The sequence below is a fragment of the Cervus elaphus genome, chromosome 25 (assembly GCF_910594005.1).
Source record: "Cervus elaphus chromosome 25, mCerEla1.1, whole genome shotgun sequence".
NCBI classification, from domain to species: domain Eukaryota; kingdom Metazoa; phylum Chordata; class Mammalia; order Artiodactyla; family Cervidae; genus Cervus; species Cervus elaphus.
Window position 1 is genome coordinate 67837851 of NC_057839.1, and position 26461 is coordinate 67864311.

At 47.2% G+C, this 26461-nt stretch overlaps 1 protein-coding gene across 2 annotated transcripts in view; it reads right to left on the reverse strand.

Annotated features, from left to right (window-relative positions):
* The window catches only part of ADAMTS16 (ADAM metallopeptidase with thrombospondin type 1 motif 16), a 184582-nt gene that overhangs the window by 36917 nt on the left and 121204 nt on the right, over positions 1–26461 (reverse strand). For both annotated transcript variants that reach the window (XM_043887554.1, XM_043887553.1), the window contains exon 18: positions 11130–11256. In XM_043887554.1, the coding sequence (XP_043743489.1) occupies positions 11130–11256 (127 nt within the window). The remainder of the gene's footprint in view (positions 1–11129; positions 11257–26461) is intronic.

Sequence of the window (26461 nt, forward strand, 5' to 3'; positions counted from 1 at the left end):
GTAGCAGACTTCTCAGCAGGTGCAGGGGAAGGAAGAGGGTGATGTCATGCCCATAAAACTCCAAGTGAGCGTGACCTCCACCCCTGAATTCTCCTCTCAAACTCTGTCATCCCTGAAGCCTCAGAAAGTTCAACCCCCCCGAACACTTTCTCAGACAGTAGAAAGAGGCTGGTTTCCTAAATACGGTGCCAGCCAAAGGAGACAGACAATGGCCTGGCTAATCCACGTGGTAGAGAGAGAAGGGGTGTCCAGGATGACGGGCTGCACCAGAGGCGCTGGCACTGGTTCCCCCAGTGCCCAGGCCCCAGGATGAGTTCCCCGGGGAGAAGAGACTGCCCGGCATGTTTAACCAAGCGAGACGCACGGGACAGACCTGGGACACCCTCACCTCCGATAAACCCTGTCCACGCTTGCTCACTGAGGTCTGCCCGACACCCTGACCCTTCTGCTCCCAAGGCTCCAATCTCCTCTGCCTTGCTCTATTTTTTCCTTTATATCCACGGTTCTTACCACCTTCTAAACATGCCATTGTTTCAAAAATACACTATGTTTATTATTGACTGTCTCTTCCCCACTAAGCTTCCCAAGACTTGGACCTTTATCCTGTTGATACATGCCAAGTACCCGGCACAGAGCAGACACTCAACATGTATTGGTTAAATGAGTTCATGAACATGAATTGTTTTAAGGGTTTATGCAAAAAAAAAAAAAAAAATCAGGCAATCGTTAGCTTTTTAGAAAATACAACTTTGTATACAAAAGGATACAGAATCAGGATGTTCTGCTTAACAGAGAATAATAAGTAACGATGTCAACAATGAATCCCAATGAGGGATATAACCTTACTGGAAGGAAGGATGGAGGTAAAAGAACTTGGTGTGAAGAGAGAGCTTAGTGATGTGAGTCACACAAAATGATGCTGAAGAGCCACAGGCTCCCCTGTGATGGATCAGAGGGTGATCTCCAAACCAACACAAAGGAAAATGATGACTACACACAGTACTGAGAAATGCTGGAGCAGAGCCCAGAAGAGAGAACCGAGGAAATGGAGCTGTGCCTCCCGGTCAGTGGGGCTGGGTGGGTGGGGCAGGGAGTGTGGCCTCTCAGAGTGAGCTTTTAAAAACATCAATTAAAATAATGGATGTGAGAAACAGAAACCAAGGTTTAGTGCAAAAGCTGAGTTTTGAGAACTTAAGTGAATTATTCTCTTCAGTCCTCTCTTTTATTGTTAGATGTAATAAATGCATGAAAACGGTTAAAAACCCCAGCGGCTGGAATTCTGTTTGAGGCAGAAATAAAAGAAGGCTGCAATCACACGGCAGCTGGAGGCAGGAGGGGAGACACTTGTGTGTATTCCTACGCTCGTGGGATCCAGACAAATCTAAACGTTTGAGGAGACTGCAGTCTTCAAGACAATTACATTCCTGGTGACCACAGTCAGAAGCATATTAGGCATTTGTCCTCTTTCAGGTCTTTGGCCCTGAACTAACATGGAACCTGTTAGTTCTAACATGGAGATCAAGCTGAACACAGAAGTTTTTATTCTGTCATGTGGTCCTATTTCATCCCGCAACACCATTTCTTTGTTGAAATGAGGTCCTGTTTTGAAAGGGGTATTTTAATTGAAAATATAGTTTACCTAAACAAATATATATGAGCATCTCTTTGGCTCTGGGAGTACTGTTTAAAAATTATGCATGTCTTTAAAATGCAATGAATCATGAGTAATATTTATCAGAAACTATAAATAAAATTGGGACTGCTGAAGCAGGAACATTGTCAAAATAAGGTGAAAAATAATATAAGATTCAATGATGATATTCATACTTGTTACAATATCTTATAGCCACATGCTAAAATTAATGAATATATCTCCTTTTTTCCTGAGACTTTAATGTTATAAGGTCACCACAGCTGGTGAATATCCTTGGCCAAATCATGTGGCTTGTAGATGACTTTGGAATGACATCAAAAGTCCATCAAAACTAACCTGAATTTTTAAGAAAATTCTATGTGAACTGCAAAATAAATGATTAAACTCCTGTATCAAATTCTAGTCAATTAGTTTGGCTGTTCTCTTGAGCTAAAGCTGTTTCAAGGTTACATGAGATCACTATACTCATTTGCTCAATTTTCCTAGTCCTAGAAGGTCAGTGATTTTTTTTTCTTTTTAATTTAGTGAAAGTAAGTTTAAGGTGGTGGGGGTGAGGTGGGGTGGGGTGAGGAAAGCAGACAAAAAGGAGAAGGATTATGATTGGGGGCGGGGGGAGAATTTTTTCCTTCCAAAATAACTCGGGTAGCTTTTCAGGGAGCAGAAAAGTGCCATGTCACACTTCACCATGTGGTATCATCTTGTAAGTTTGGTCTGAAACCTTGAAGAACCGTATGGGGCCTCTATAAGTCAGAAGCCCACCCTCTGCAGAGGTTGCTATGGAGACAGATGTGAAGCTGAGCATCCGGCCAGCCTAGAGTGCAGACTTTCTAAGGGGGTGGAGGGGCGCAGCCCTTAGGAGGGCGACAGGGAGATGCCACCTTTGCCTTCTTCCACTCCCTCCCCCTGACCTGCTCAGTCTGGACTTGTGGGCTCGTCTTTAGGAAGAAATAAAGGCCAGATCCCCTCCTGCCCTTCCCAGGTTCATGCTGACTTCTGAATCTGGGAGCGCAGGGTAGGTTGCACGTTACCTCTGAAGAGAAGGTTCATGGATTTGTCTGATGCTATGGCCTTGGACTTTTCATACATTAAAACACAATAAGGAGACAGGCTTGTTAAGGGCTTCCCAGGTGGTGCTAGAGGTAAGGAACCTGTCTGCTAATGCAGGAGACTCAAGAGGAGCGGAGAAGGGAATGGCCCCCCACTCCAGCACTCTCGCCTGGAAAATCCCATGGACAGAGGAGCCTGGCAGCCTTCAGTCCATAGGGTCGCTGAGAGTCGGACACGACTGAGCGACTTCACTTTCACTTTTCACTTTTGTGCATTGGAGAAGGAAATGACAACCCACTCCAGTGTTCTTGCCTGGAGAATCACAGCAAGAGGGGAGCCTGGTGGGCTGCCATCTATGGGGTCGCATGGAGTCAGACACGACTGAAGCGACTTAGCAGCAGCAGCAAGAGAAGCAGATTTGATCCCTGGGTGGGGAAGATCCCTGGAGAAGGGAATGGCAGCCCACTCCAGTGTTCTTGCCTAGAGAATTCCATACACAGAGGAGCCTGGTGGGCTGTAATCCATGGGGTTGCAAAGAGTTTGGACACGACTGAGCAACTAATGCTTTCACCTTTTCAGATTTATTGTTTTTTTCTTTTTTATCCTAATTCTTATTGAGCTAACTCTGACCACCACACCTGTACCCATGACCTGTGTGACTGGGCTCAGTGTAGGACCTGCAGGTCCCAGCGGGCGCTCAGGAAAGTGCCCACCTGACTCACGGGGCTGGTCAGGGCCCTGCCCATCTCGCCCTCTGCTTCCCGTCAAGGCCGCAGGCTGCCTTCCCGACTCCCAGGTGGTGGAACGGAGCAGGACCCTATGGGGCCCTTCCAGGACAGATGCCCCACCTCCTCTACCTGACTCTCGGCTTATACAAAAACCTGAGCCCAAGAGTAAACTTCATCAGAGAAGTGACAAAAATCCTGAAGAAAAGAAAGACCAAAAAAGACAAAATAATATTGATAATAGTTTAAGCATTAGACGAAGTTGAGGACCTTTAGCTCCTCCTCAGGGCTGGATAATGTTTTAGATCGTATACTTTGAGCTGCTGTACAGATGCCAAAATCCCCACCTAGTGGAAAGAGTTAACGACCTGATGATCAGACTAGCCATGGTATAAGCTGCTCCATCTTGCACGATTCCAAGAACTGGGAACAAACCACCCGAGGAACTGAAGACGAACTGTACTTAAAACAACCAAGAGGACACTGATCAGACCACAGGTGACCAAACTCCAGGGTGACTGTCCAGAGCCGAGTGCGCTGTGTGGCATGGAGCCCCCTCCCTCCCGTGTGCCCCCGAAATGCCCCGTTTAGAGCCCTTCCCCTGACCGGCTGTGGGGCGCTGGTCTTTGGACGTGGGGCCACCTTCTTTCCGGTTGCCGGCCTCCTGAATGAAGCAAACTTTTCTTTGGACCAACACTTGTCTCTGGAGTGTTGGCTTTCAAGCAGCGAGCAGCCAGACCTGAGGTCAGTAACAGAAACGCTTAGCTTTTTTTTTCTTCCCACGGGAAAAACAAAAGCAATGTGGAAGGAACTCTCTCAGCGTTAGGCAGCCGCTCGCCTGGGCGTGTCCCTGCTCCTGCCGAGGGCCCACCCTCACAGCTGCTGCCTGTCCCCGCCCCATCACTCCCAAAGCCGCGGGCTCAGCGCAGCAGCTCCCCCACGGGAAGGCGGGAAGCGGCCGCCCCTGGGTTTGTGGCCGAGTCCAGGTGAGTTGCTTCTGTCCTTTACGGCGAGGTTCACCAGGGACGGCCGTTCTCACCTGCTCTGCTCTCTCGCCTCTCTGGAGATCCCACGACTCTGCTCACCCCCCGCCGCCACCGGGCATGCTCACGTGGTGCTGATGACCCAAAGCTTCCTAAATTTTACCAAGGCGAGGAGCAGGAGGCAGAGGCCCTGCCTCCCAGGCGATGCGCGCTTAGACCCCCGCTTCCCAGAGGTGCCTGTTGTCTGCCCCCTCACCCTCCTCAGAGAACACACCCAGAGAACCCCAGCAACACTGCATGACCCATCTGTAAGGGGTTCACTCCAGTGCGAGGTCTGCCACAGTGCTCTTAGCTTTTTCTATAAATCCCTTATTTCAGAGAGCTTCATAAAAATCGTGTGTGGCCAACCTGAAGATATTTTTGAAGTTACACTAATTTATGTGGCTGTCTGTGTTATTCATCTTTATCAAAAAGCAGTGATGTGAAAGAAGGAGAGAAGGTAGGATTTCCTACAGTAGAGGCCATAAAAGAGTAGAAAGAGAATTGTACAAATTCATTAGAGAAGAGAACAGGCATGAAGCAATCAGACGCAAAGACGATTGAAGACTCAAATCCTAAATTCTGACCTAGATTTATTAATAATACATGAGCAGCCACATCTCATATAGACAGGCTAAGCTTGTAGGTAAAAGATATGCTTGATTTGATAAAGTCAAAATCCAACAGAAAATTATTTACTCAAGGTGAAGAGAAACCTAATAATAGAGCTACTTAAAAATAAAGAGAATGAAGAAATGTAAGGCAGGCCAAAAACAAGTAAAGGTAGCCTAGTGCAATAAAGTCAATGAAAAAAAAATAGGTCATCCACTAAAGCGATATTAGGAATATTGGGAAAAACCAGTATTAGGAATAAGCTTGTTCAATATAAAGAACAATTCATGCAGAAACTAGACCCCTACCTAACAACAATGTTAACTACAAAGCAAAATTAATAGCAGAAACTGAAAAATAAACAATCCTAATGTGAGATTTCAAAGTATTTCTCTCAGAAACAGACATACGAGATGGAACATATTTGAATAAAGAAGAAGCCTGATCTGTCACATAAATAACCCTAATACAACACAAAACACACATTCCTTCATTCCCACAGAAAATATCTGCAAAAACTCCCATGCCTAAGGCAGAACGGAAATCTTGGAAATGCTAAAAATCACATACTTTTTAACTCTTTCTTTGATCTTAATGTAGTAACATCTGAAATAACAAAAAATTCACCCTGAAGCCTTCATAAATTTAGAAATGCAAAACCACAATCATTGTAAGTAATTCACAGATCAGACAGTGAAACAGTGGTATCTAACCTTACTCAAAAAACAACATACTGAGTTCTCCTCTCAGAAAGATGTGATTCTGAGTGAAGCTTCAGTTTTCAACAAATATTTCCAGAAGACCTGATTAGGACACTTGCAGTGAATATACACATGTACATACAGATTTTTAGTAAAGTCTATTTTATTTATCTATAGATCTACCTACCTATGTTGAGAAAGACTGAGGGCAGGAGGAGAAGGGAGTGACACAGAATGAGATGGTTGGATGGCATATCACTGAATCCACGGACATGAGTTTGAGCAAGCTCCAGGCGTGTGAAGGACAGGGAGGCCTGGCGCACTTCAGCCCATGGGGTCACAAAGAGTTGGACATGACTTACCTACTGAACAACAACCTGCCTATTTTCTAAGTGCCACCTATCTATCTCCCTTTCCATCTATCATCTGTGTATTTTATTTGTCTATTCGTAGGTTTCATTTTCCTTTTTATTCCAACATACTTGAAGCATGTGCTATCATCTGTATTGTTAGGACACTTGGTGAATTTTAGTTCATCATATTGAGGTCTTCAGACCTGAATAATAAAAGTATTATGAACATTATAGGTATTATTTAGCCTTTGTAAGTAAGTTCCAAGTAAGTTCCCTGAAATATAAAAGTATTCCCAAAGTGCCTTTCTGAGTTCCTTCTGAGAGAACTCTGAACAAAGTGCCTTTGTTCACATGGATAAATATACAAAACAACAAAATACACACACACATATACTGACACACAAACATGCACCAAAACAAAATAAGTAAAGCAAGACAAGTAAGCAGACCAAAAAAAAAAAAAAAAATTATGGAACTACATAAGGCAGATTTCCGGTGTGAAATGATGAATCCAGATCTAAATAGTTAGCTCACTTCTACATCCCCACTTCTGCAATGATTTTTCCATGTTAATATTTCAGTGACCGAGGAAACAAGTCAAGTCAGCCTTGATTAGGACCAGTCTGTCCATATTTGTAACTTGGTTTTCATTACGGGTTGATCGTAACAAACGTCACTATGATGGTTTTCATTATGGATGCGTTGTAACAAACACCTTTATGAGCCTGAATGTATTCTAACTTCATTGTTTTGGTTCAGTAACATCTTTATTGGGGGAGATACAGCAAGACACCCCCTTTTACACTGAGACACTGTCACATCTAGCAGATGACACAGTCACCTGGTCAAGTCACGATGCTCAGCCTTCACACTTTACACCGAATGGTTCTCCAAAGACTGTCAAGTACAGGGATGGCCTAACGTTTTTGGTTTCTCTGGTCAGAAGGAGACAGCTAGATGCCTTTTCAGTGGGGGGGCGGGGCGGCGGGAGGACAAGGTCTCTAAAGAAGAGGAAGGGCCCCTCAGGGAGGCGGCGTCTGCGGGTATGAACCGTGTGTAGCACCAGGTTCCCTGGCTCAGTCCCAGAAGAACCGCAGAGGGAACTGCGGCACCCGGAGGATGCGGGCTCTGCAAAGCTCCCTTGGCTGTGACTTCACGCATCCGCAAGTGCTCTGAAGTTTGGCAAAGCGGATGCTCATCCCGCAAGTGGAAAGAAAACAGGAGATAACTGTACCAAGTATCCTATGTCCACACTGTCATGTCACCAGGGGAGTCCATGATTTGAAAAGAGACAGGTAGAAAGAACAGACTTGTGGACACAGTGAGGGAAGGACAGGGTGGGACGACTTGAGAGAGAACCATGGAAACACAGACATCACCAAACGCAGAATGGATAGCCGTGGGAATTTGCTCTATGATGCAGGGAGCTCAAACCCTGCGCTCCGTGACCACCTAGAGGGGAGGGATGGGGTGGGAGGTGGGGGGGAGGCTCAAGAGGGAGGGGCCATACCTCTGCCTATATGGCAGGACCCAACACAATATTGTAAAACAATTATTGCCCAATTAAAAATAAATAAATGTACATAAAAACAAACAAAAAATAAATAACATTAAACAGGAGAAAAGAAAATAAATGAAGCTGTGCTCCAAACTCAAGGGTGACGTGTAATTGATTTACTAAAAGAAGGAACACTCCAGTACGATTCCCAGGGCTTCCAGAAAATGCTGTTGAAACAGAAGTTGGGCTGCTAGGTGGGAGGGCTGGCTCTGCCACTTGTGGAATCCGGTGCAAGGTGCGAAACCACGAGGGGTTTCAAGCTGGCGGCGGCGGAGAATTAAACCAAGTGGGGAACGTTTTCAGCACAGGGCCCCGAGCCATGGGGCAGGGAACACGCCCGCAAAGCCGGTCCTGCAGCTAGCTTATTCCCAGTCACTCTCATAATTAAATGAACTGAAATGCTTTCTTAACATCCTGGAAATTAAGCCCTTTCACATGTATGGACCACCCCAGTGACCAGGGTCCTTTCCATTCCCTGGGGACCTGTACACTACTGGGTGCTGATATCTTCAAGGCTTAAACCTACGTTGCTGTTGCTCAGTTGCTCAGCTGTGTCTGATTCTTTGTGACTCCATGGACTGCAGCATGCCAGGCGCCTTCACCTTCTCCCAGAGTGTGTTCAAACTCAGGCCCATGGAGTCAGTGATGCCATCCAATCATCTCATCTTCTGTCGCCCCCTTCTCCTGCCCTCAGTCTTTCTCAGCATCAGGGACTTTTCCAATGTGTTGGCTCTTCACGTCAGGTGACCATAATATTGGAGCTTCAGCTTCAACATCAGTCCTTCCAATGAATATTCAGGGTTGATTTCCTTTAGGATAAACTGGTTTGATCTTCTTGCCGTCCAAGGGACTCTCAAGAGTTTCCTCCAGCACCACAGTTGGAAAGCATCAGTTCTTCTGGTGCTCAGCCTTCTTTATTGCAGGACGGGTGTTGCTGCCCCCTCCCCTGTCCCTGGCAGCGCTGCTGTAAGGTCAGTAGTTCTTCATGATCACTAGGACAGGACGTTCCCCTGCTGCATCTCCTCCCTCATTTCTACCAAATGGACACAGTCACCCTCCTCTGGATATTGGTTGTAAAAGAAACAGTTCTGCTGATGGGTTTGTAGGAGTCAGCAAAGTGTAGACAGAAACAGTAGGACCATCCAAAGACCAAGGGGGAGGAAAACAGAGAAGGGCTCCGTTTGTAGGGGGAGGAGGTATCGAATGACAAGACGCTTTATCTACACCCTCCCTCTGCATCCCTAGAAGAAAACTGCGGAGAGAGGCGAAGCATCCGTTTACCATCTGGAAAGTATTTTCTTTCGGTCTACCTTCAGCCGGTTGACCAGGAAGGCATGCAGTGAGCGCTTGTGCTTGGAAAACGAGAGCGGTAAGAGGAACGACAGGAAGAGCCGCTCCATTTAGATAAACTGAGAAATTGAAAGGAAATACATATCCGTGTGATTTATGGTTCATGTATCAAAAGCAAGCCATAAAAATGCCTGATCCTCGCTCAAATGAGCCGGGGGAGCGCCGCGAGCAGCCGTCCGCGGGGCCGGCGGAGCCTCCTTCCAGGCGCGCGGAGGCGGCGGCGGGTGCCTCGCTCGGTCCCCGAGGCGCGGCGCGAACTGCTGATGCTCCATCACCGGGCCGGGCGCTCCCGCTGGGCCCACCTCGCAGACGTTTGAGATCATCTTCCTCCAGGCTGGGAGGCTCCCGGACTCCCGGTTGTCTGCCCGCGGAGATTTACGACCTGGGCTCGCACCCGGGGCCCTTGTGCGCCCTAGACGCGGCGGTGCGCACGTGTGGATGGAGACCGATGGGGGGCGAGGGGCTCCCACCACCAGGGCTGTTTTTTGGTTCACGTCAGTTAAAAAGACGACCTGTGATTAAGATGTTTTATCCCCCCCCACCCCCACCCGCCTCCACACCCGCGCCCCCCGCGGTCAACCAAAGACGGTGGGAGGGCCATGGGTGGACGCCTTGCAGGAGGCAGCCTAGTGAGAAAGACACAGGCTCTCCCAGGGGTAAATGTAAAGTTTGGGTGTGCCGCTCACTTAATCTGGAAGGAAAAACTGGCAGTATTCTGGGCAAGAAAGAAATGTATCTTACATTTCAGAGGACAACAGAACAACTTTAAAATTAAGATCTATTTTCCCAATTCAGTTGGGAATAGACAGTGCACAAGGATGGATGCATGTAACATAGGTTCGTTCTTCTGTGTTTGTCAGTGATCGTTCTGCTTCACAGACTAAGTAAATAACTAATGCGGACTTGTTTCTTATTTCTGGGAAAAAAGGGAAAGAGCCAAGATTTAGTGAGCGTTTTAGCACATGTCCTGGACCGAGTGAGAGCTTTTACATGGATTCCCTCAACACACCCTTGACCTGCACCGCCCTGATTAGTACAGGTGAGGGTGCTAATGTAGTGTAGTAAAGTATAATATAATATATATAATAAATATATATACAATAATATGTCCCTGTGCTAAGTCGTGTCCGACTCTTTGCCACCCCGTGGGCTGTCGCCCTCCAGGCTCCTCTGTGCGTGGGATTCTCCAGGCAAGGAGGGAGGTATTCATTCCCTCCTCCAGGGGATCTTCCTGACCCAGGGTTCGAACCTGTGTCTCTTGTGTCTCCTGCCCTGGCTGGCGGATTCTTTACCACTGTGTCACATGGGAAGCCCCCAAAGACCCCGCTTTCTGCTTTTTGGGGCGAAGTTCAGCAAAGCCAGCTACTGCGGGTCTTTAAAATCGAGATGCGTGAGACCACACATGACGAGGCGAGTGCCTTGGCTGTCTGAAGGGCCTAGTGAGCTTCCCCTCTGTAAAGACGTTACTCGGATGCGTTTGACAGCCCCTCGGTGACGGTGAAGCCAGGGAGACGCAGACAGACCGTGGATGAGCCTGGGGGGTGGCGGCTGGGGGAGGCAGGACAGGACCTCGGCTGCCCCCCGGGCTCCTGCCCGTGCCCGAGTCAGGGGGCCGGGGCGTTCTCGAGGAGCGTGTCGGGGCGGTGGCCCCGGGGACAGGTGACCGAGATGACCGAGGCCCGCTGCCACTCGCGTGCAGGGTCCACTCTCCCTGGACAGCCGGGACAGGTCTCGCCGCAGGCTCTCCTAACACGTCTCACTCGGTAAGGAAAGGAAACACCGGGGGACAGCACGGAGGCTGAGTGGGAAAGAGCTCCCCTGCCCACGGCCCGCTGCCCTTCCCGCAGCCAGAGCTGAAAAAGCCGGAACAAGCGCCGTCCACTCCGAGGCCTTCCGCGCCGCGGCCCAGCCTGGCCAGGCCCGCCCCGACCCGAGCGCACTTTCTGTGGCTCACCGGTTCAGGCAGCTCCTGTTCCTCTCACTTCTGCCGTCACGGACTGAATGGCCGCGGTCGGCACTTCTAGTCCCCGGACCCAGGAGCCCCAAAGACCGGGCGTTATACCTGCAAACCCCTGACACCCATTCAGAGGGATGCGGCAGTTCTTACCTGGGGGGACAGGCAGACAGCTTGCAGGGCATGACCCCCGTGACCGGCCGGGCGTCGGGGCTGCAGAAAGAGGAGTTCACCGGGATGCGCAGGTCTCTGTAGCAGCCTGCTCTCGTGGTCGTCTGCCCTGCGAGAGAGAGGGAGGCGCGGTGAAGACTCACAGACACCTCCCGTGGTAAAAGCAGGAGAAGAGCTAATGACGACGTCTCTGGAAACCTTCCTCCTGTGTATTATTAGCCTGCTTTGCATGAATGACATTTGGCTGACTATGATATTCCACTTCTCTGATCTGTCCTGGTGACTTTTTATTAGTGGGTTTCATCAGTTCTAAGATGGCTTCTATCTTCCCCCTGCATTAAAAAATATATATTTATTTTTACTTCTGGCTGCGTGCAGGGTCTCATTGTGGCATGTGGCCTCCAGTGTGTGTGGGCTCACAGGTTGCCGTGCAGGGGCTTAGTTGCCCCGAGACATGTTGGATCCGGACCAGGAATTGAACCCCTGTCCCCTGCATTGGAAGGCAGATTCCTAACCACTGGACCACAAGAGAAGTACCCCACTCCTACCTACATTTTAACATCTTTAAATGTGTGCCTCGCTATTGGTGCCAACTTATGTTTGGTGAAACAATCTGCCCCCCATCGCATCTTAGCCCCGACGTCCCCAGGCTGGCCTCCTGGACTCACAGAGCCGGCCGTCTGACAGATACACAATCCTTAGACATGCATTCAGCGCAAGCTTCCTGAAGGCCCTTCTCCAGGCGTCTGTGGTCTCTGTGTAGTCAAGGGATCAGTCTTGTAAGCCCCTGAATCCCCTCCCATGCCTTGCTCCAAGTCCACTGTTTAACTGAAACCACTTATATTTCCTTCACACACACACACACACACACACACACACGCTCACGCTGCTCCCAGATTAAAAGCCTGCTCTTTTCTCGTTAAACTGGAGACCTCCTGGCCTTGTTTTCCAGCCCCGCTGCCTCTCTCTTGTGCCGACATCTCCCCTGGTCCTCTGACCCCCAGAGCCCACCCACAGCTGTGTCTGTACGTGGAACTTGGTCCTTAACCGCTGTCCCCGACACACCTGGTGGAAGTCCTGTCATCCCTCTTCAGCAGGCCCACACCCCGTCCTCCGACCCAGCACCTTCCCGTGCTCAGGGGTTCTCAGACTCGAGTGTACACTTAAATCCTCTCGTTAGCTTAAACGCAGACTCCCGGCCACTTCTAGAGCCTTGGATCTGGCAGGCCTGGGGTGGGGGCGGGTCCTGAGAATATAAGTTTCTAAGACGTGCTCACATGTCCAGGAGCTGCTGCCCCGCGGACCACACTCCCAGGACTGCTGCTCTAGGAACTATCAGAAGCTGCCACTTTAATGTCTCCTGTTACACAGGTGTGATATAGTAAAAGATGAATACTTGGTCTCTGTCCCTGGTTCTTGGAACAGCTCCTAGAACCTTTGGAGTCTCTTTGTGAGCCCCTGAGCAGACTGGTTGGTGGGGGTGGGGGGAGCCCTGCAAGCTTATGGATGGAGCTGGTCCCCAGAAAGACGGAGGCGTGATTAGAGGGTTTGCAGCCCAACCCCGGACCTCTGGAGAGAGGAGATGGGCTGGAGATTTAGTTCAATTACCAATACCCAACGATTTAATAATCCTGTCTGTGTAATAAAATCTCTATGGAAACCTGTAAATAATAGGATTCAGAAAGCTTCCAGGATAATCTCTCTCTCAACTGCTTCAGTTGTGTCTGACTCTTTGCAACCCCATGGGCTGTAGCCCACCAGGCTTCTCTGTCCATGACATTCTCCAGTCAAGAACACTGGAGTGGTTGCCGTAAACTCCAGCATCTCATCCTCTGTTGCCGCCTTCTCCTCCTGCCCTCAGGCTTTCCCAGCATCAGGGTCTACTCGGTGAGTCACCTCCTTGCATCAGGTGGCCAAAGTATTGCAGCTGCTGTTTCAGCATCAGTCCTTTCAATGAATATTCAGGGTTGATTTCCTTTAGGATTGACTGGTTTGATCTCCTTGCAGTCAAGGGACTCTCAAGAGTCTTCCTCAGCACCACAGTTCAAAAGCATCAATTCTTCAATGCTCAGCCTACTTTATGGTCCAACTCTCACATCTGTACATGACTACTGGAGAAACCGTAGCTTTGACTTAGATGGACCTTTGTTGGCAAAGTGTTGTCTCTGCTTTTAAATACACTCTCCAGGTTTGACATAGCTTTCCTTCCAAGAAGCAAGCATCTTTTAATTTCATGGTTATAGTCACCATCCACAGTGATTTTGGAGCTGAAGAAAATAAAATCTGTCACTGTTTCCACTTTTTCTCCATCTATTTGCCATGAGTTGACAGGAAGAGATGCTATGATCTTCCTTTTCTGAATGTTAAGTTTTAAGCCAGATTTTTCACTCCTTTTTTCACCCTTATCAAGAGGCTCTTTAGTTCCTCTTCACTTTTGGCCATTTAAGTGGTACCATCTGCATATCTGAGGTTATTGATTTTTCTCCCGGCAATCTCGATTCTAGCCTGTGATTCATCCAGTCTGCCATTTCGCATGATGTACTCTCCATGTAAGTTAAATAAATGGGGTGACAACATACAGCCTTGACGTACTCCTTCCCTATTTTGAACCAGTCCTTTGTTCCATGTTGCTTCTTGATCGGCAGACAGGTTTCTCAAGAGACAGGTAAGGTGATCGGATACTTTTATCTCTTTCAGAATTTTCCACAGTTTGTTGTGATCCACACAGTCAAAGACTTCAGCATAGTTGATGAAGCAGATGTTTTTCTGGAATCCCCTTGCTTTTTCTATGAGCCAACGGATGTTGGCAATTTGATCTTTTGTTCCCCTGCCTTTTCTAAATCCAGCTTGTACATCTGGAAGTTCTCAGTTCACATACTGCTGAAGTCTAGCTTGAAGGATTTTGAGCATAACCTTACTACCATGTGAAATGAGCACAATTTTATGGCAGTTTGAACATTCTTTGGCACTTCCCTTCTCTGGGATTGGACTGAAAGCTGATCTTTTCCAGTCCTGTTACTACTGCTGAGTTTTCCAAATTTGCTGGCATTTTGAGTGCAGTACTTCAGCTGCATCATCTCTAAGGATTTGAAATAGCTCAGCTGGAATTCTATCACCTCCATTAGCTTTATTTGTAATAATGCTTCATAAGGCCCCCTTGACTTCACACTCCAGGATGTCTGGGTCTAGGTAAGTGACCATACCATCATGGTTATCTGGGTCATTAAGACCTTTTTTGTATAGTTTTTCTGTGTATTCTTCCCATCTCTTCTTAATCTCTTCTGTTTATGTTATTTTTAAGACCTCCTCAGACAACCGCTTTGCCTTCTTGCATTTCTTTTTATGTGAAGCTAGTGACAAAGTGTGCCTGAGATGTATAAACGCTCTGTGTGTTTGCTTACTTGCTCAGTTGTGTCCGACTCTTTGCAACCGAATGGACTGTAGCCCGTCAAGCTCCTTTGTCCATGGGGATTCTCCAGGCAAGAATACTGGAGTGGGTTGCCATATCTTCCTCCAGGGGAACTTCCCAACCCAGAGATCGAACCCAGGTCTCCCGCATTGCAGGTGGATTCTTTACCATCTGAGCCACCAGGGAAGCCCAAAAATACTGGAGTGGGTAGCCTATCCCTTCTCCAGGGGATCTTCCCGACCCAGGGATCCAACTGGGGCCTCCTGCACTGCAGATGGTGGACTCTTTGCCACTTAGATCAAATTTCCAGAGGACAGAGAGTGCAGAGCCTGCATGGGTTAATTTCCAGAGGACAGGGAGTGCAGAGCCTGCATGGGTTAATTTCCGGAGGACAGAGAGTGCAGCCGCATGGACTAATTTACTGCCACACTTGTTTAGTGGTTTTCAGTGACTGACCGAGTCAATTAAATTCAGTAACTTCTGACATCCCAGTCACCTCTCCTTGTCCAGGTGTTCCAAATCTGCTGATTCAACCAATTACAGATGGAAAAAACCTGGGGGAAATATTCCAGAAAGTTCTAAAAAAAGAAACCTGCATTTGCCATGTGCCAGCACCTATTTATATAACATTTCCCTTGTATTTACAATTATTTGTGTATCATTTTGGGCTTCCCTGTGTATCATTTGTGTATCATTTTGGCTCAGAAGATAAAGAATCCACCTGCAATGCATGAGACCCTGGTTCAATCCCTGGGTCAGGAAGATCCCGTCAGGGAGGGCCTGGCAACCCACTCCAGTGTTCTTGCCTGGAGAATCCCAAGGACAGAGGAGCCTGGCGGGCTACCGTCCATGGGGTCACAAAGGGTCAGACACAGCTAAGCGACTAACACTTTCACGTTCACACACATAGCATTTACATTACATTAGGTATTATAAGTAATCTAGAGATGATTTTTAAAGTATTTTTGGGGGGGATGTGCACTGTTTATTTGCAAACACTACTCGATTTAATTGATATATTTGGTATCTGTGGAGTATCCTGGAACCAATAAGAGTGACAACTGTAGTGAGTTAATGTGCTGTGTGCTCAGTCGCTCACTCGTGTCTGACTCTGTGACCCCATGGACTGCAGCCCGCCACATTCCTCTGTCCACGGGATTCTCCAGGCAAGAATACTGGAATGGGTTGCCATGCCCTGCCCCAGGGGATCTTCCCAACCCAGGGATCGAATCTGGGTCTCCTGCATTGTAGGCAGATTCTTTACCACTGAGCCACCAGGGAAACCCAGTGAGTTAACAATGCTTGACAAGAAATCATCAAAATATAGCTATATAGGTATATTCCTTTTTTTTTAATTTATTTTTTTTTATTGAAGGATAATTGCTTTACAGAATTTTGTTGCTTTCTATCAAATCTCAACATGAATCTATAGGTATATTCTACAGTACTTGGGAAGAACTGGCCACAATCTGGATGATTCACCCATGTATCAATGCAGAGATGAAATCTGAATCAGTATTTTATGAACCTACTTTTCCACTTGCTAACAGGGAATAAGAGACTATTAAGTCAGAAAAAAAGAAACATACATCACTCTAAAGCTGTTCTGTAGAGAATCTTGTGAACTCTCTTAAATTAAGGTAAATAATCTTAATGACAAAATTCATAGGAGGACATACTGAACAAGAGTACCATTTTTTAAAACTGTTGGAGGTCAGTTCTAGTGAGTAGAGAAGGAAAATTAAACTTTTCTCTTCAGTTACATGACCACTTAAAAGTCCATTTTTAAATTTTCTAACCAAAGTCTTCTGGCATTTTTTGTGTGACTCTACGAATAATGGCTTTGGTTTGGTTTCCAGTTTTGAGCCTGAATACGTGACATTCATGTGACATGTGACATTCTTATGCTCAAGTCTTAACAAAGAGTCAGGCCAAATGATCCTGATGAGCAGGGTACAGGCTCTCGGTCAAGCAAACAGGAAATTGCTTTGCTCTGAAACAGAAACAGAAGTGTACTGCATTAACATATTCACTTTTCCTTCTTGGTGGAGATGTTTGTCTGACTTTGGTGCCAGTCAAGTCCCCCAAGTTTTTACCTATTGATTGCATAAGAGGGAAATCTAGATCTAGTCACACTCCTGGATTATTTTAGTAACCACGTGATAGGAAGAATATAACCTAAAGGGAATTTGCTCAACACATTTCTAAGTTTGGACTTGGCCAGTTGCTTTTCTAAGCTGGTGACATTGGAGACCTCTCACTTTTCTTAGCGGGGGCATTACTGGCATTTTAGGTGAAAACATTATTTGCTGTGTAGCACGGTTGTCATGCTGTAAAATGTTTAGCATCCCTGCGTCCTGCCCATTAGATGCCAATAACAACCCACGGCAACTACCATGCCTGCACACTTGTCCGCACGCGCCCTCTACGGAGCACTGCAGCCTTTGGTTGAGAGCGCCGAGAGACCACAAGCAGACAAGGAAGAAAGTATACGCTTCGGAAAAAAGAGAGGGAAAATGTAAAGTGTTGCTTGGAAATTTTTAGTAATTTCTAGAAACAAGATCAAAACAGGAGAGTGGTCATCAGGTTCACAGCAAAATTCACTTAGGAAAAGGACAATGACAAAAATGCTATAAAACAGAATTTATGGTGTGTAGCTCAAAGTAAGATCCAGAGGGTATTTCACGGCCTTAAATACTTACACTGATAAAGATAGGTATGAATGGAAATACATGAATCTAACACTTCATTATGGTGTTAGCAAAAAGGACAGCTCAAGGGCTTCCCTGGTGGCTCAGCTGGTAAAGAATCCGCCTGCAATGCGGGAGACCTGGGTTCAATCCCTGGGTTGGGAAGATCCCCTGGAGAAGAGAACAGCTACCCACTCCAGTAATACGGCCTGGAGAATTCCATGGACTGTATAGTCCATAGGGTCGCAAAGAGTCGGACATGACTGAGCAACTTTCACTATTACTTTCAAGGAAGCAGAAAGAAAGAATTGATATAGATTGGAACAGAAGTCAACATATTAGAAAATGAACAGACATCAATATATACAGACAATATATACAGACAAACATGTGAAGCAGATGTCAGTATGTCAGGAAAGAGAAAACGGTGAATCCAGAAGATGATATTTTGGAGAGGAGGTTATCCTCAAGCATAACAACCTACAACTCAGCTCACCCCCCTCTTTCTCATTCTCCCCTCGATTACAGGGGCTCCATGCGGACACTGCAACCTCTACATCTCTTGTCTGTGAGGCTGTTGGACAGATCCCATCACTGAGATGCTTGAGCACATGATGTGGTCAGAGCCACAGCGTCATGTCCCTGGCAGCAGGGATCTAAAACATGGGCTCTGGCAGATGTGAAGTCTGCTGTAGTCTCCAGACATTTTTCTGGGAATCACCTACTCCAGTGCTGGCTTACCTCTAATCCTTGCCAGGAATTTCTGGAATGTTCAACACATCCCACCTCTTTAATAGCCAGAGCAACTCTGAGACCTAAATGGATCTCTCTTTGACCTTTACTTCCACAACTTTTCCAACTATTTTGTAAACATATGAAGCTTTATAGTAAATACCTTCCTAGGATACCTAGGATGGATTCTGTTTTCCTGGCTCAACTGTCACTGACATACTAACTTAATGAAAAAGCAAACAATAAGCACAAATATACAAAACAAGAAATTAGAGTAAGGAAATAGCCACAAGTAGAATAAACAACTGGAAAAGACCTTGATGATGGGAAAGATCGAGGGCAGGAGGAGAAGGGGACAACAGAGGATGAGATGGTTGGATGGCATCATTGACTCTGGGAGATAGTGAAGGACAAGGAAGCCTGGTGTGCTAAATCCATGGGGTCACAAAGAGTTGGACACAACTGAGTGACTGAGCAACAAAAAGAAAAAAAAATCAGAGTACTTTGTTCAAATATATTAAAATATTATTTAAAATCCTAAAGGAAAAAAATGGTTTTGATTAGCAAGGCTACTCTCAAAAGAGATAAATAATCTAATTAGTCTAATTACCATACATATTATTAAAAAAATCAAAGATCTAATGCCTGAAAAGGTATCAGATTCAAGTGCTTCAAAGAAATTCTACCAAATGTAGTAGATGCTAGTGCTATTTAAATCATTCCAGAGCAGACAAAATAGGAAAGATTTCCAACATTTAAAAAATTTAGTATATTTTAGGATGCAAAGGAAAATTGTATTAATAACTCAATATTGATATATTTTCACCCTGTTCATTTAACTTATAGCAGAGCACAATTATGCTAACTGCAGGGCTGGATGAATCACAAGCTGGAATCAAGATTGCTGGGAAAAATATCAACTTAAGATCTGCAGGTGATACCACTCTATTGGCAGAAAGTGAAGAGTAACTAAAGAGCCTCTTGATGATCATGAAAGAGGAGAGTGAAAAAGCTGGCTTAAAACTCAACATCCAAAAAACTAAGATCATAGCATCCAGTCCCATCACTTCATGGCAAATAGAAGGAGAAAAAGTGGAAGCAGTAACAGATTTTATTTTCTTGGGCTCCAAAATCACTGCAGCATGAAATTAAAAGATGCTTGCTCCTTGGAAGTAAAGCTATTACAAACCTTAACAGTATATTAAAAAGCAAAGACATCATTTTGCTGATGAAGTTCTATATAGTCAAAGTTATGGTTTTTCCAGCAGTCACGTACAGATGTGAAAGTTGGACCATAGAAGAAGGCTGAGCACTGAAGAATTGATGCTTTCAAATCATGGTGCTGGAGATGACTCTTGAGAGTCCTTTGGACTGCAAGGAGATCAAACCAGTCAATCCTAAAGGAAATCAACTCTTGGCTATTCGTTGGAAGGACTAATGCTGAAGCTGAAGTTCCAGTACTTTGGCTACGTGATTTGAAGAGCTAACTCATTGGAAAAGACCCTGATTCTGGGGAAGACTGAGGGCAGGAGGAGAAGAGGGTGGCAGAGGATGAAATGGTTAGATGGCATCATTGACACAATAGACATGAATTTGAGAAAACTCTGGGAGATCATCGAAGACAGAGAGGAGCCTGGCATACTGCAGTCCATGGGGTTGCAAAGATTCTGACACGATTTAGCACCCGAACAACAACCCTTAGAAATACTAATGTAAAAAATACAAAATAAAACAGGACAGAATCAAGTAGTACCTTGGGGGAAAAAAGACATCAGATAATAATTCCCAGTAGGAATATAAGAACGATTTAGTGTTAGGAAAATCATTCCTAATAGTTTAGTGTTAGGAAAATTGGCTAATATATTTCACCATTTTAATGGATTAAAGAGTAAACATAAAGTTTATCAGAAATGTAATACATTTCAGCATGTGATAAATTCTGCCTCAATTTTGACAAAAATGTTTACAAAATTGACAATTGATTAATTAATATATCTGTATATTTGCATGAGTATACATGTATGCATATCTATATCTATGTATCTAGATAGACAGATGTAGGTATTTACATGTTTCTTAAGCCTAGAAACCAGCATTATGGTAAACACTATAAACATTCCCATTAAGGTTGAAGTGAAGTGAAGTTGCTCAGCCATGTCCGACTCTTTGCGAACCCGTGGACTGTAGCCCACCAGGCTCCTCCATCCATGGGATTTTCCAGGCAAGCGTACTGGAGTGGGTTGCCATTTCCTTCTCCAGAGGATCTTCCCAACCCAGGGACTGAACCTGTGTCTCCTGCATTGTAGGCAGACGCTTTAGTGTCTGAGCCACCAGGGAAGTCCGGACTATAGGCTAGGACCATTAAGGTTAGGAATAAGAAAAACACATCACCATGCAGAAGACCTGGGCTCGATGTCCAGGGAAGATCCCCTGGAGAAGGGAAAGGCTACCCACTCCAGTATTCTGGCCTGGAGAATTCCATGGATTCTATAGTCCATGGGGTCGCAAAGAGTCGGACACGACTGAACGACTTTGATCATTATCATCGATCATATCATCATTTTAGTTAAGGCCATAAGGAGATACTGGCTCACACAATTAGATAAGATAAAATAAGGGCTATGAACATTGTCGTGGGGAGAAACTTCAGGTGGTATTACTAGATATCTAGAAAACTCAAGAGAGTAGATGTGAAGGTGAGTCTGTTGACTGTTGGAGGAGGGGAGGAAAGAGCAGACTCTTGGGTACCTAGAGAAAACAAAGCGTGGACACAGACGGAACTCAGAAGCAAAGAGAAAACGATGCCTGCTGCTGAGATGGTAAGAAGTTGCTCTGATGTGAGAGCCCGTGTCACTAGTGTGAGACAGAAGAGCACAGAGATTTGTATCAAAAGACCCTCATGAGTAGTGATGATGGGCAAAGACCTGAGTGCAAACCAGTCCCCCAGGGGGAGGAGATGGAGACACAGCTGCTGGGCTTGTGGACCACCTGCACATAGGAAGTCAAAGGACAGGACCAGTGACAAGAATGTGCTTATAACGGAAGGAAGCAAATGGGCAAGATGGGATGTCGGAAATCAAGAGCACAGAAAATTGGAAGGAATCAGGTGAACTGTGCTAAGGGCTTCAGGGAGGCCGGGAGGAGGGGAGGCTGTGGAAGGGCTTCTGATGTCGTGACAGGGTGGTGGTCACGGCTAGAAGCGTCTCAGATAGGAAACCATGAGGCCGTAAGGATGAGCAGCAGGGGCTCCTGGTTGGCAGTGGGGCAGGAAGTGGAGGTTATTCTCAAGGTAAGAGAGAGAAAAAGGAAAGAATGGGAGACTGATGGGAAGGCTGAGGAAATCTGAGCCCATTCAAGGGAAGACGGTGGGGCAGGGAAGAGGGACTTGAAAGGGAGAAAGGGTGCGTTTTGGTGGTAAGAAATTTGTGTGATGAGGTCACGGGTGAAAGTGGAGTATTCAGGTTGGGGAAGGGGGAACATCTCCCTGGGGCAGAAAACGCAGAAGGAATGAGTCGAGCAAAATTCTGCTGTGGTTGGTGGGAACCAGCTGACGTTTACATTGGGCTTAACCTTCCCCACACAGGGGATGGAAATCGCCCATGTGTATGTGCAGAAGCAAGCTGGCGTAGAGACATATGGAACCTATTACAGCAGGACTCCACAATGGGTCTGGCTTCCAATCTACTAGGGCAGTTAAAGCGCTACCTTTAATCTATAATCTATAAAGCTCAGCAGGGCTTGAGCTTGGTTAGCAGGCACGGCTTCCCTCCTCTTACAAAATCACCATGATTAAAAGCATATGGAGAAGGGGCTGCTAATGGTCCCCAGGCTCGCTTCCTGGGTGTGTTCCAGGAAATTTCTTGTCTTCAGTTCTCCCACCCATCCACTGTTGTTATTGTTGTTTTTCAGTCACTAAGTCGCGTCTGACTCTTCGCAACCCCATGGACTGCAGCACGCCAGGCTCCTCTGTCCTCCACTTCTCCCAGAGATTGCTCAAATTAGTGTCCATTGAGTCAGTGATGCTATCTAACAGTTCCATCTTCTGTTGTCCCCTTCTCCTCTTACCTTCCATCTGTCCCAGCATCAGGGTCTTTTCCAATGAATCGGCTCTTCCCATCAGATGGCCAAAGTATTGGAGTTTCAGCTATAGCATCAGTCCTTCCAATGAATATTCAGGGTTCATTTCCTTTAGGATTGACTGATTTGATTTCCTTGCTGTCCAAAAGACTCTCAAGAGTCTTCTCCAGCACCACAATTCAAAAGCATCAATTCTTTGGTGCTTAGCCTTCTTTATGGTCCAACTCTCACATCCGTACATGACTACTGGAAAAACCATAGCTTTGACTAGACCAACCTTTTTGTTGGCAGAGTGATGGTTTTGCTTTTTAATACACTGTCTAGTTTGTCATAGCTTTTTTCCCCCATCTTTGGAAGCATCTTTTAATTTTGTGGCTGCAGTCCCAGTCCTCAGTGATTTTGGAGCTCAAGAAAATAAAATCTGTCACTGCTTCTACTTTTTCTCCCTCTATTTCCCAGGAAGTGATGGGACCAGATGCCATGATCTTAGTTTTTGGAATGTTGAGCTTCAAGTCAGCTTTTTCACCCCACTAAGCCTGTCTTAACTCATCTCTCAAGGAGCATTAAAGCATGGACCTTTGACCATCACAGTCCCTGGTGGGAAATCTTCTGACTGACATCTAAAAATTAACTGTAGTGTTCAGTGAAGTTGTTGCTCTTCTTTTAGAACCAGTTCCTCTTGGGGAAGTGGTCATCCCTTGGTATTCCTGAATACCAAGGACTCCACAGATGCCTCTGAGGGCTTCTGGGGGACCGAGCAGGGGAAATGCCCTAGCCAGTGGATTCTACGTACAGTATGTGTGTAGAGAAGTCCTCTCGGCAGACACACAATTGGAAGTGACTCCCTAAGCCAGGGGTTCTCAATGTGCTTCCCCACGAGGAGCTCTTAGTAAGCGCAGTCTGCTGGCCCATCCTTATCACTACGACTTCTGACCCAGCAGGTCTGGGGGGCGCCCAGCAGTTTGCATTTATAACAGATGCTCCAGTGATGCTGAGGATGCTGGCCTGGGGCCTACAATCCCACAGCAGCTCAGTGACTTTTGCCTGTGATTCTGCAGAAAGTGACCTTAAGCTGGGAGGCAGCCCAGTTTTGTGAGTGTGAAATCAGAATCTCTCATAATTTCTTATGTTAGACCCCATGCTACCATTCAAACTCCGCATCCACAAGTGAACACATCTGTGCGTGTGGGTGTCCATGCATATCTGAGGCAGGGTCGTCCCAGGAGAAGCCATCTTAGTCTTCTAGGAGTGAACCCTTCCAGCTGTGTGGGTGTAAGTCGTGCAGTCGTGTCTGACAGTTTGTGACCCCATGGACCGTAGCCCGCCAGGCTCCTCTGTCCATGGGATTCTCCAGGCAAGAATCCTGGAGTGAGTTGCCATTCCCTTCTCCAGGAGATCTTCCTGAACTGGGCTCAGACCTTGTGTCTCGCATTGCAGACACATTCTTTACCACCTGAGTCGAGTTCGGCGTTTACCTGGACCTAAAGTTCTGGGTTCTTGGGGCGGGACAGGCTACGGCCTGCAAACTGTCCAGGTCAGATGCTAAGCCTGGGCAGAGAAGGGGCAATCAGGAGCAACACACGACAGGTTTCAGGACCAGGGGAGTAACTGGGGCACTCAGCCCAGGGCCAAGTGCTCTGCAAGCCCAGGACCGCCAGTGCGGACGGGACCATGTGCTGCCTTATCGCAGCGTGTGCCGGGGCTGAGTCCACGCGGGGAGCCGAGCCCGCCCGGGAAAGGCACACTCCACCCAGGGGGCTGAAGAATCAGCCTGAGGGGCCCCAGGCCCTGCCCCCAGGCCACTGCCCCTTCCAGGCAGGAAAAGGGCCAGGCCTCACTTCGTCCACTCGCCGTGGCGGCTACCAGCCTACATGCCCTGTAGCACAGAGGCACGCTGCGGGCACCTCTCCAAGTGTGCCTGTCCCGCACATGCCTGCCCACACGAGTGTGCAGAAGATGGCAGCACAATTCAAAACAGGGAGGAACGCGGTCATCACACTTGCCTGGGGCCACGGGACTAGTGTCACTGTGGAATTTCCTCTGGCTTTAAGAGTTTAGTAACCCAAACAGTGCAATTTCTTAAGCAAAGCTGTAACACTAATGGAAGAGAAGAGAAGCTGACATTTACTTGGCTGATGGAGTGTGAGAGCTTTACAGGTTTTTCTCTCCTCTAATCCTTAAAGGAGCCCTATGTGGTTGACTACATGATTATCCTACTTTATAGATGGGCTCACTAGCGTGTAAAAGGCTTAAGGAGCTCACAAGGTCACGTGTCTTAAAGGGCCAGGACTCGATCTCTGGCAGTCTGGCCAAACCCCTTGCTGCATCTTCCAGCCTCAGTGTGATGGGCCCCTGCCGGCCTGGTCTTTCTATCCAATGTGATAGGTACATGTGGCAATTGTAACCTCTTGTTTGATTTTTGTTTGAGAAGGAAGGAGATTTATAACAGTTTCTAACTTCAGAACCCATCACACACTGGAGGGCACTTTCTTACCCTCTGTCTCACGGGGAGCGGAGTACAAGGCTGGAAGTAATGAAATCTGATTTCTAAGCCATCCACTTTCAGGCACGCTCCCTCTTTCACGCATAGCAGCAGGAGTACGAGAAGCTAAGGAGGCCCTGGGGACGCTGCCACGGAGGGGAGGAGGCCGGCTGACCCTGCCTCATCATTTCCGTCTGTGCCCTCGAGTGTTTATAAATCAAAAAGTGGTCGAGGTCTTGCATTCATCCTCCAACAAAGCAATGCTCGGTGCCTAGGCTGTGTGGACTCTGAACACACAGCAGCTGATAACACACAGAAAACATCACCAACCGACCACCACCCCAGACCGCTCCATCACCATCACCGAGTCACAACCACAGAGACACGTAGCGGCAAGTGCACACATCAGGTGTCATCGAGCCGTGAAGACAAAACATCTGGGCGTGGAGGCTGAGGGTGGCTTTGGGGTGGCAGGGACCGTGGCCTGGCCTGCTTCCTGAGCACCTCCTAGAGCTGATCATTGGTGAGCAGAGCAAAGCCCGCCAGAGGTGCAGAGAAGCTACAAAAGCCCTTCCTCAGACCCAAGGGACGTTCAATGCATCTCTTACAAAATTGAAACCAGTGCAACAGAAGAAATCAAAACCAAAGAAAAAAACATCCTGTCATCGGTCAACACGAGAGTGTGTTGGAATCATGAGATGTGAGGACGCATCATACAAATTCTTTCCTCTGCGGGACACTTTTCCACGTCCATGCAGAGATCAGCCTGGGAGCCTACAGAAAAAATAATAATCCTTTCAGTCCCACTACAGTCATTCACCTTTATTCCTGCATTTTCAAGAGAACCATACCCAATGTGTCTGCGTGTTCACCAAGATTAAGTCAGATGGAGAGTAAGGCAGGCTGCTGGTCAGCTCTCAGACGGAGGAACTCAGGCAGGCTGCTGGTCAGCATTCTTACCACCCAAGGGCTTCTCAGGCTGCAGGCACTCCCGCTTCATGCGGACAGACACAGGTGAATGGATGAAACATTACCTGCCAGGTGCTTACGGGACGGGCCTGCTGCTGCTGCTAAGTCACTTCAGTCGTGTCCAACTCTGTGTGATCCCATAGACGGCAGCCCACCTGGCTCCCCCGTCCCTGGGATTCTCCAGGCAAGAACACTGGAGTGGGTTGCCATTTCCTTCTCGAATGCATCAAAGTGAAAAGTGAAAGTGAAGTCGCTCAGTCGTGTCTGACTCTTTGTGACCCCATGGACTGCAGCCTACCAGGCTCCTCCATCCATGGGATTTTCCAGGCAAGAGTACTGGAGTGGGGTGCCATTGCCTTCTCCAATGGGATGGGCCAGTGATGCCCAAATCCTAGACTATTAAAATGGAAATAGCAAGGCTCAGCTACCTTCCACATTCTCTTAATTGAACTCATGTCCTTAGGGACACTCAGGCGTCAGAGAGCAGACGGCACACACCAGCACCCACATCCCGGGGTGAAGAGCATCACGGCAGGTCCTGACAGATGGGAGGTAGTTGCTTATGGATATGTGTGCTCAGTCACTTCAGTCGCGTCCAGCTCTCTGTGGCCCCAAGGAGCGTAGCCCAGCAGGCTCCTCTGTCCATGGGATTTCTCCAGCAAGAATCCTGGAGTGGGTTGCTGTTTCCTCCTCCAGAGGGATCTTCCCGACCCAGGGATCGAACCCTCGCCTCCTGTGTCTCGGGCACTGCCAGGCAGATTCTTTACCACTGAGCCCCCTGGGAAGCCCTGGATATGAGGATAGGAAAACACTCCTGACTCAGGATCTCTGGTCTAGTCAGAGCATTTGAGTTGATCTGAGATTTTCATAGGGATTCAGCCTGAGAACATTCTGCTTTATCCCACATGAAAATGCTCAGGAATCTAAAAGTCCAGCCATGCACCAAGGGATGCTG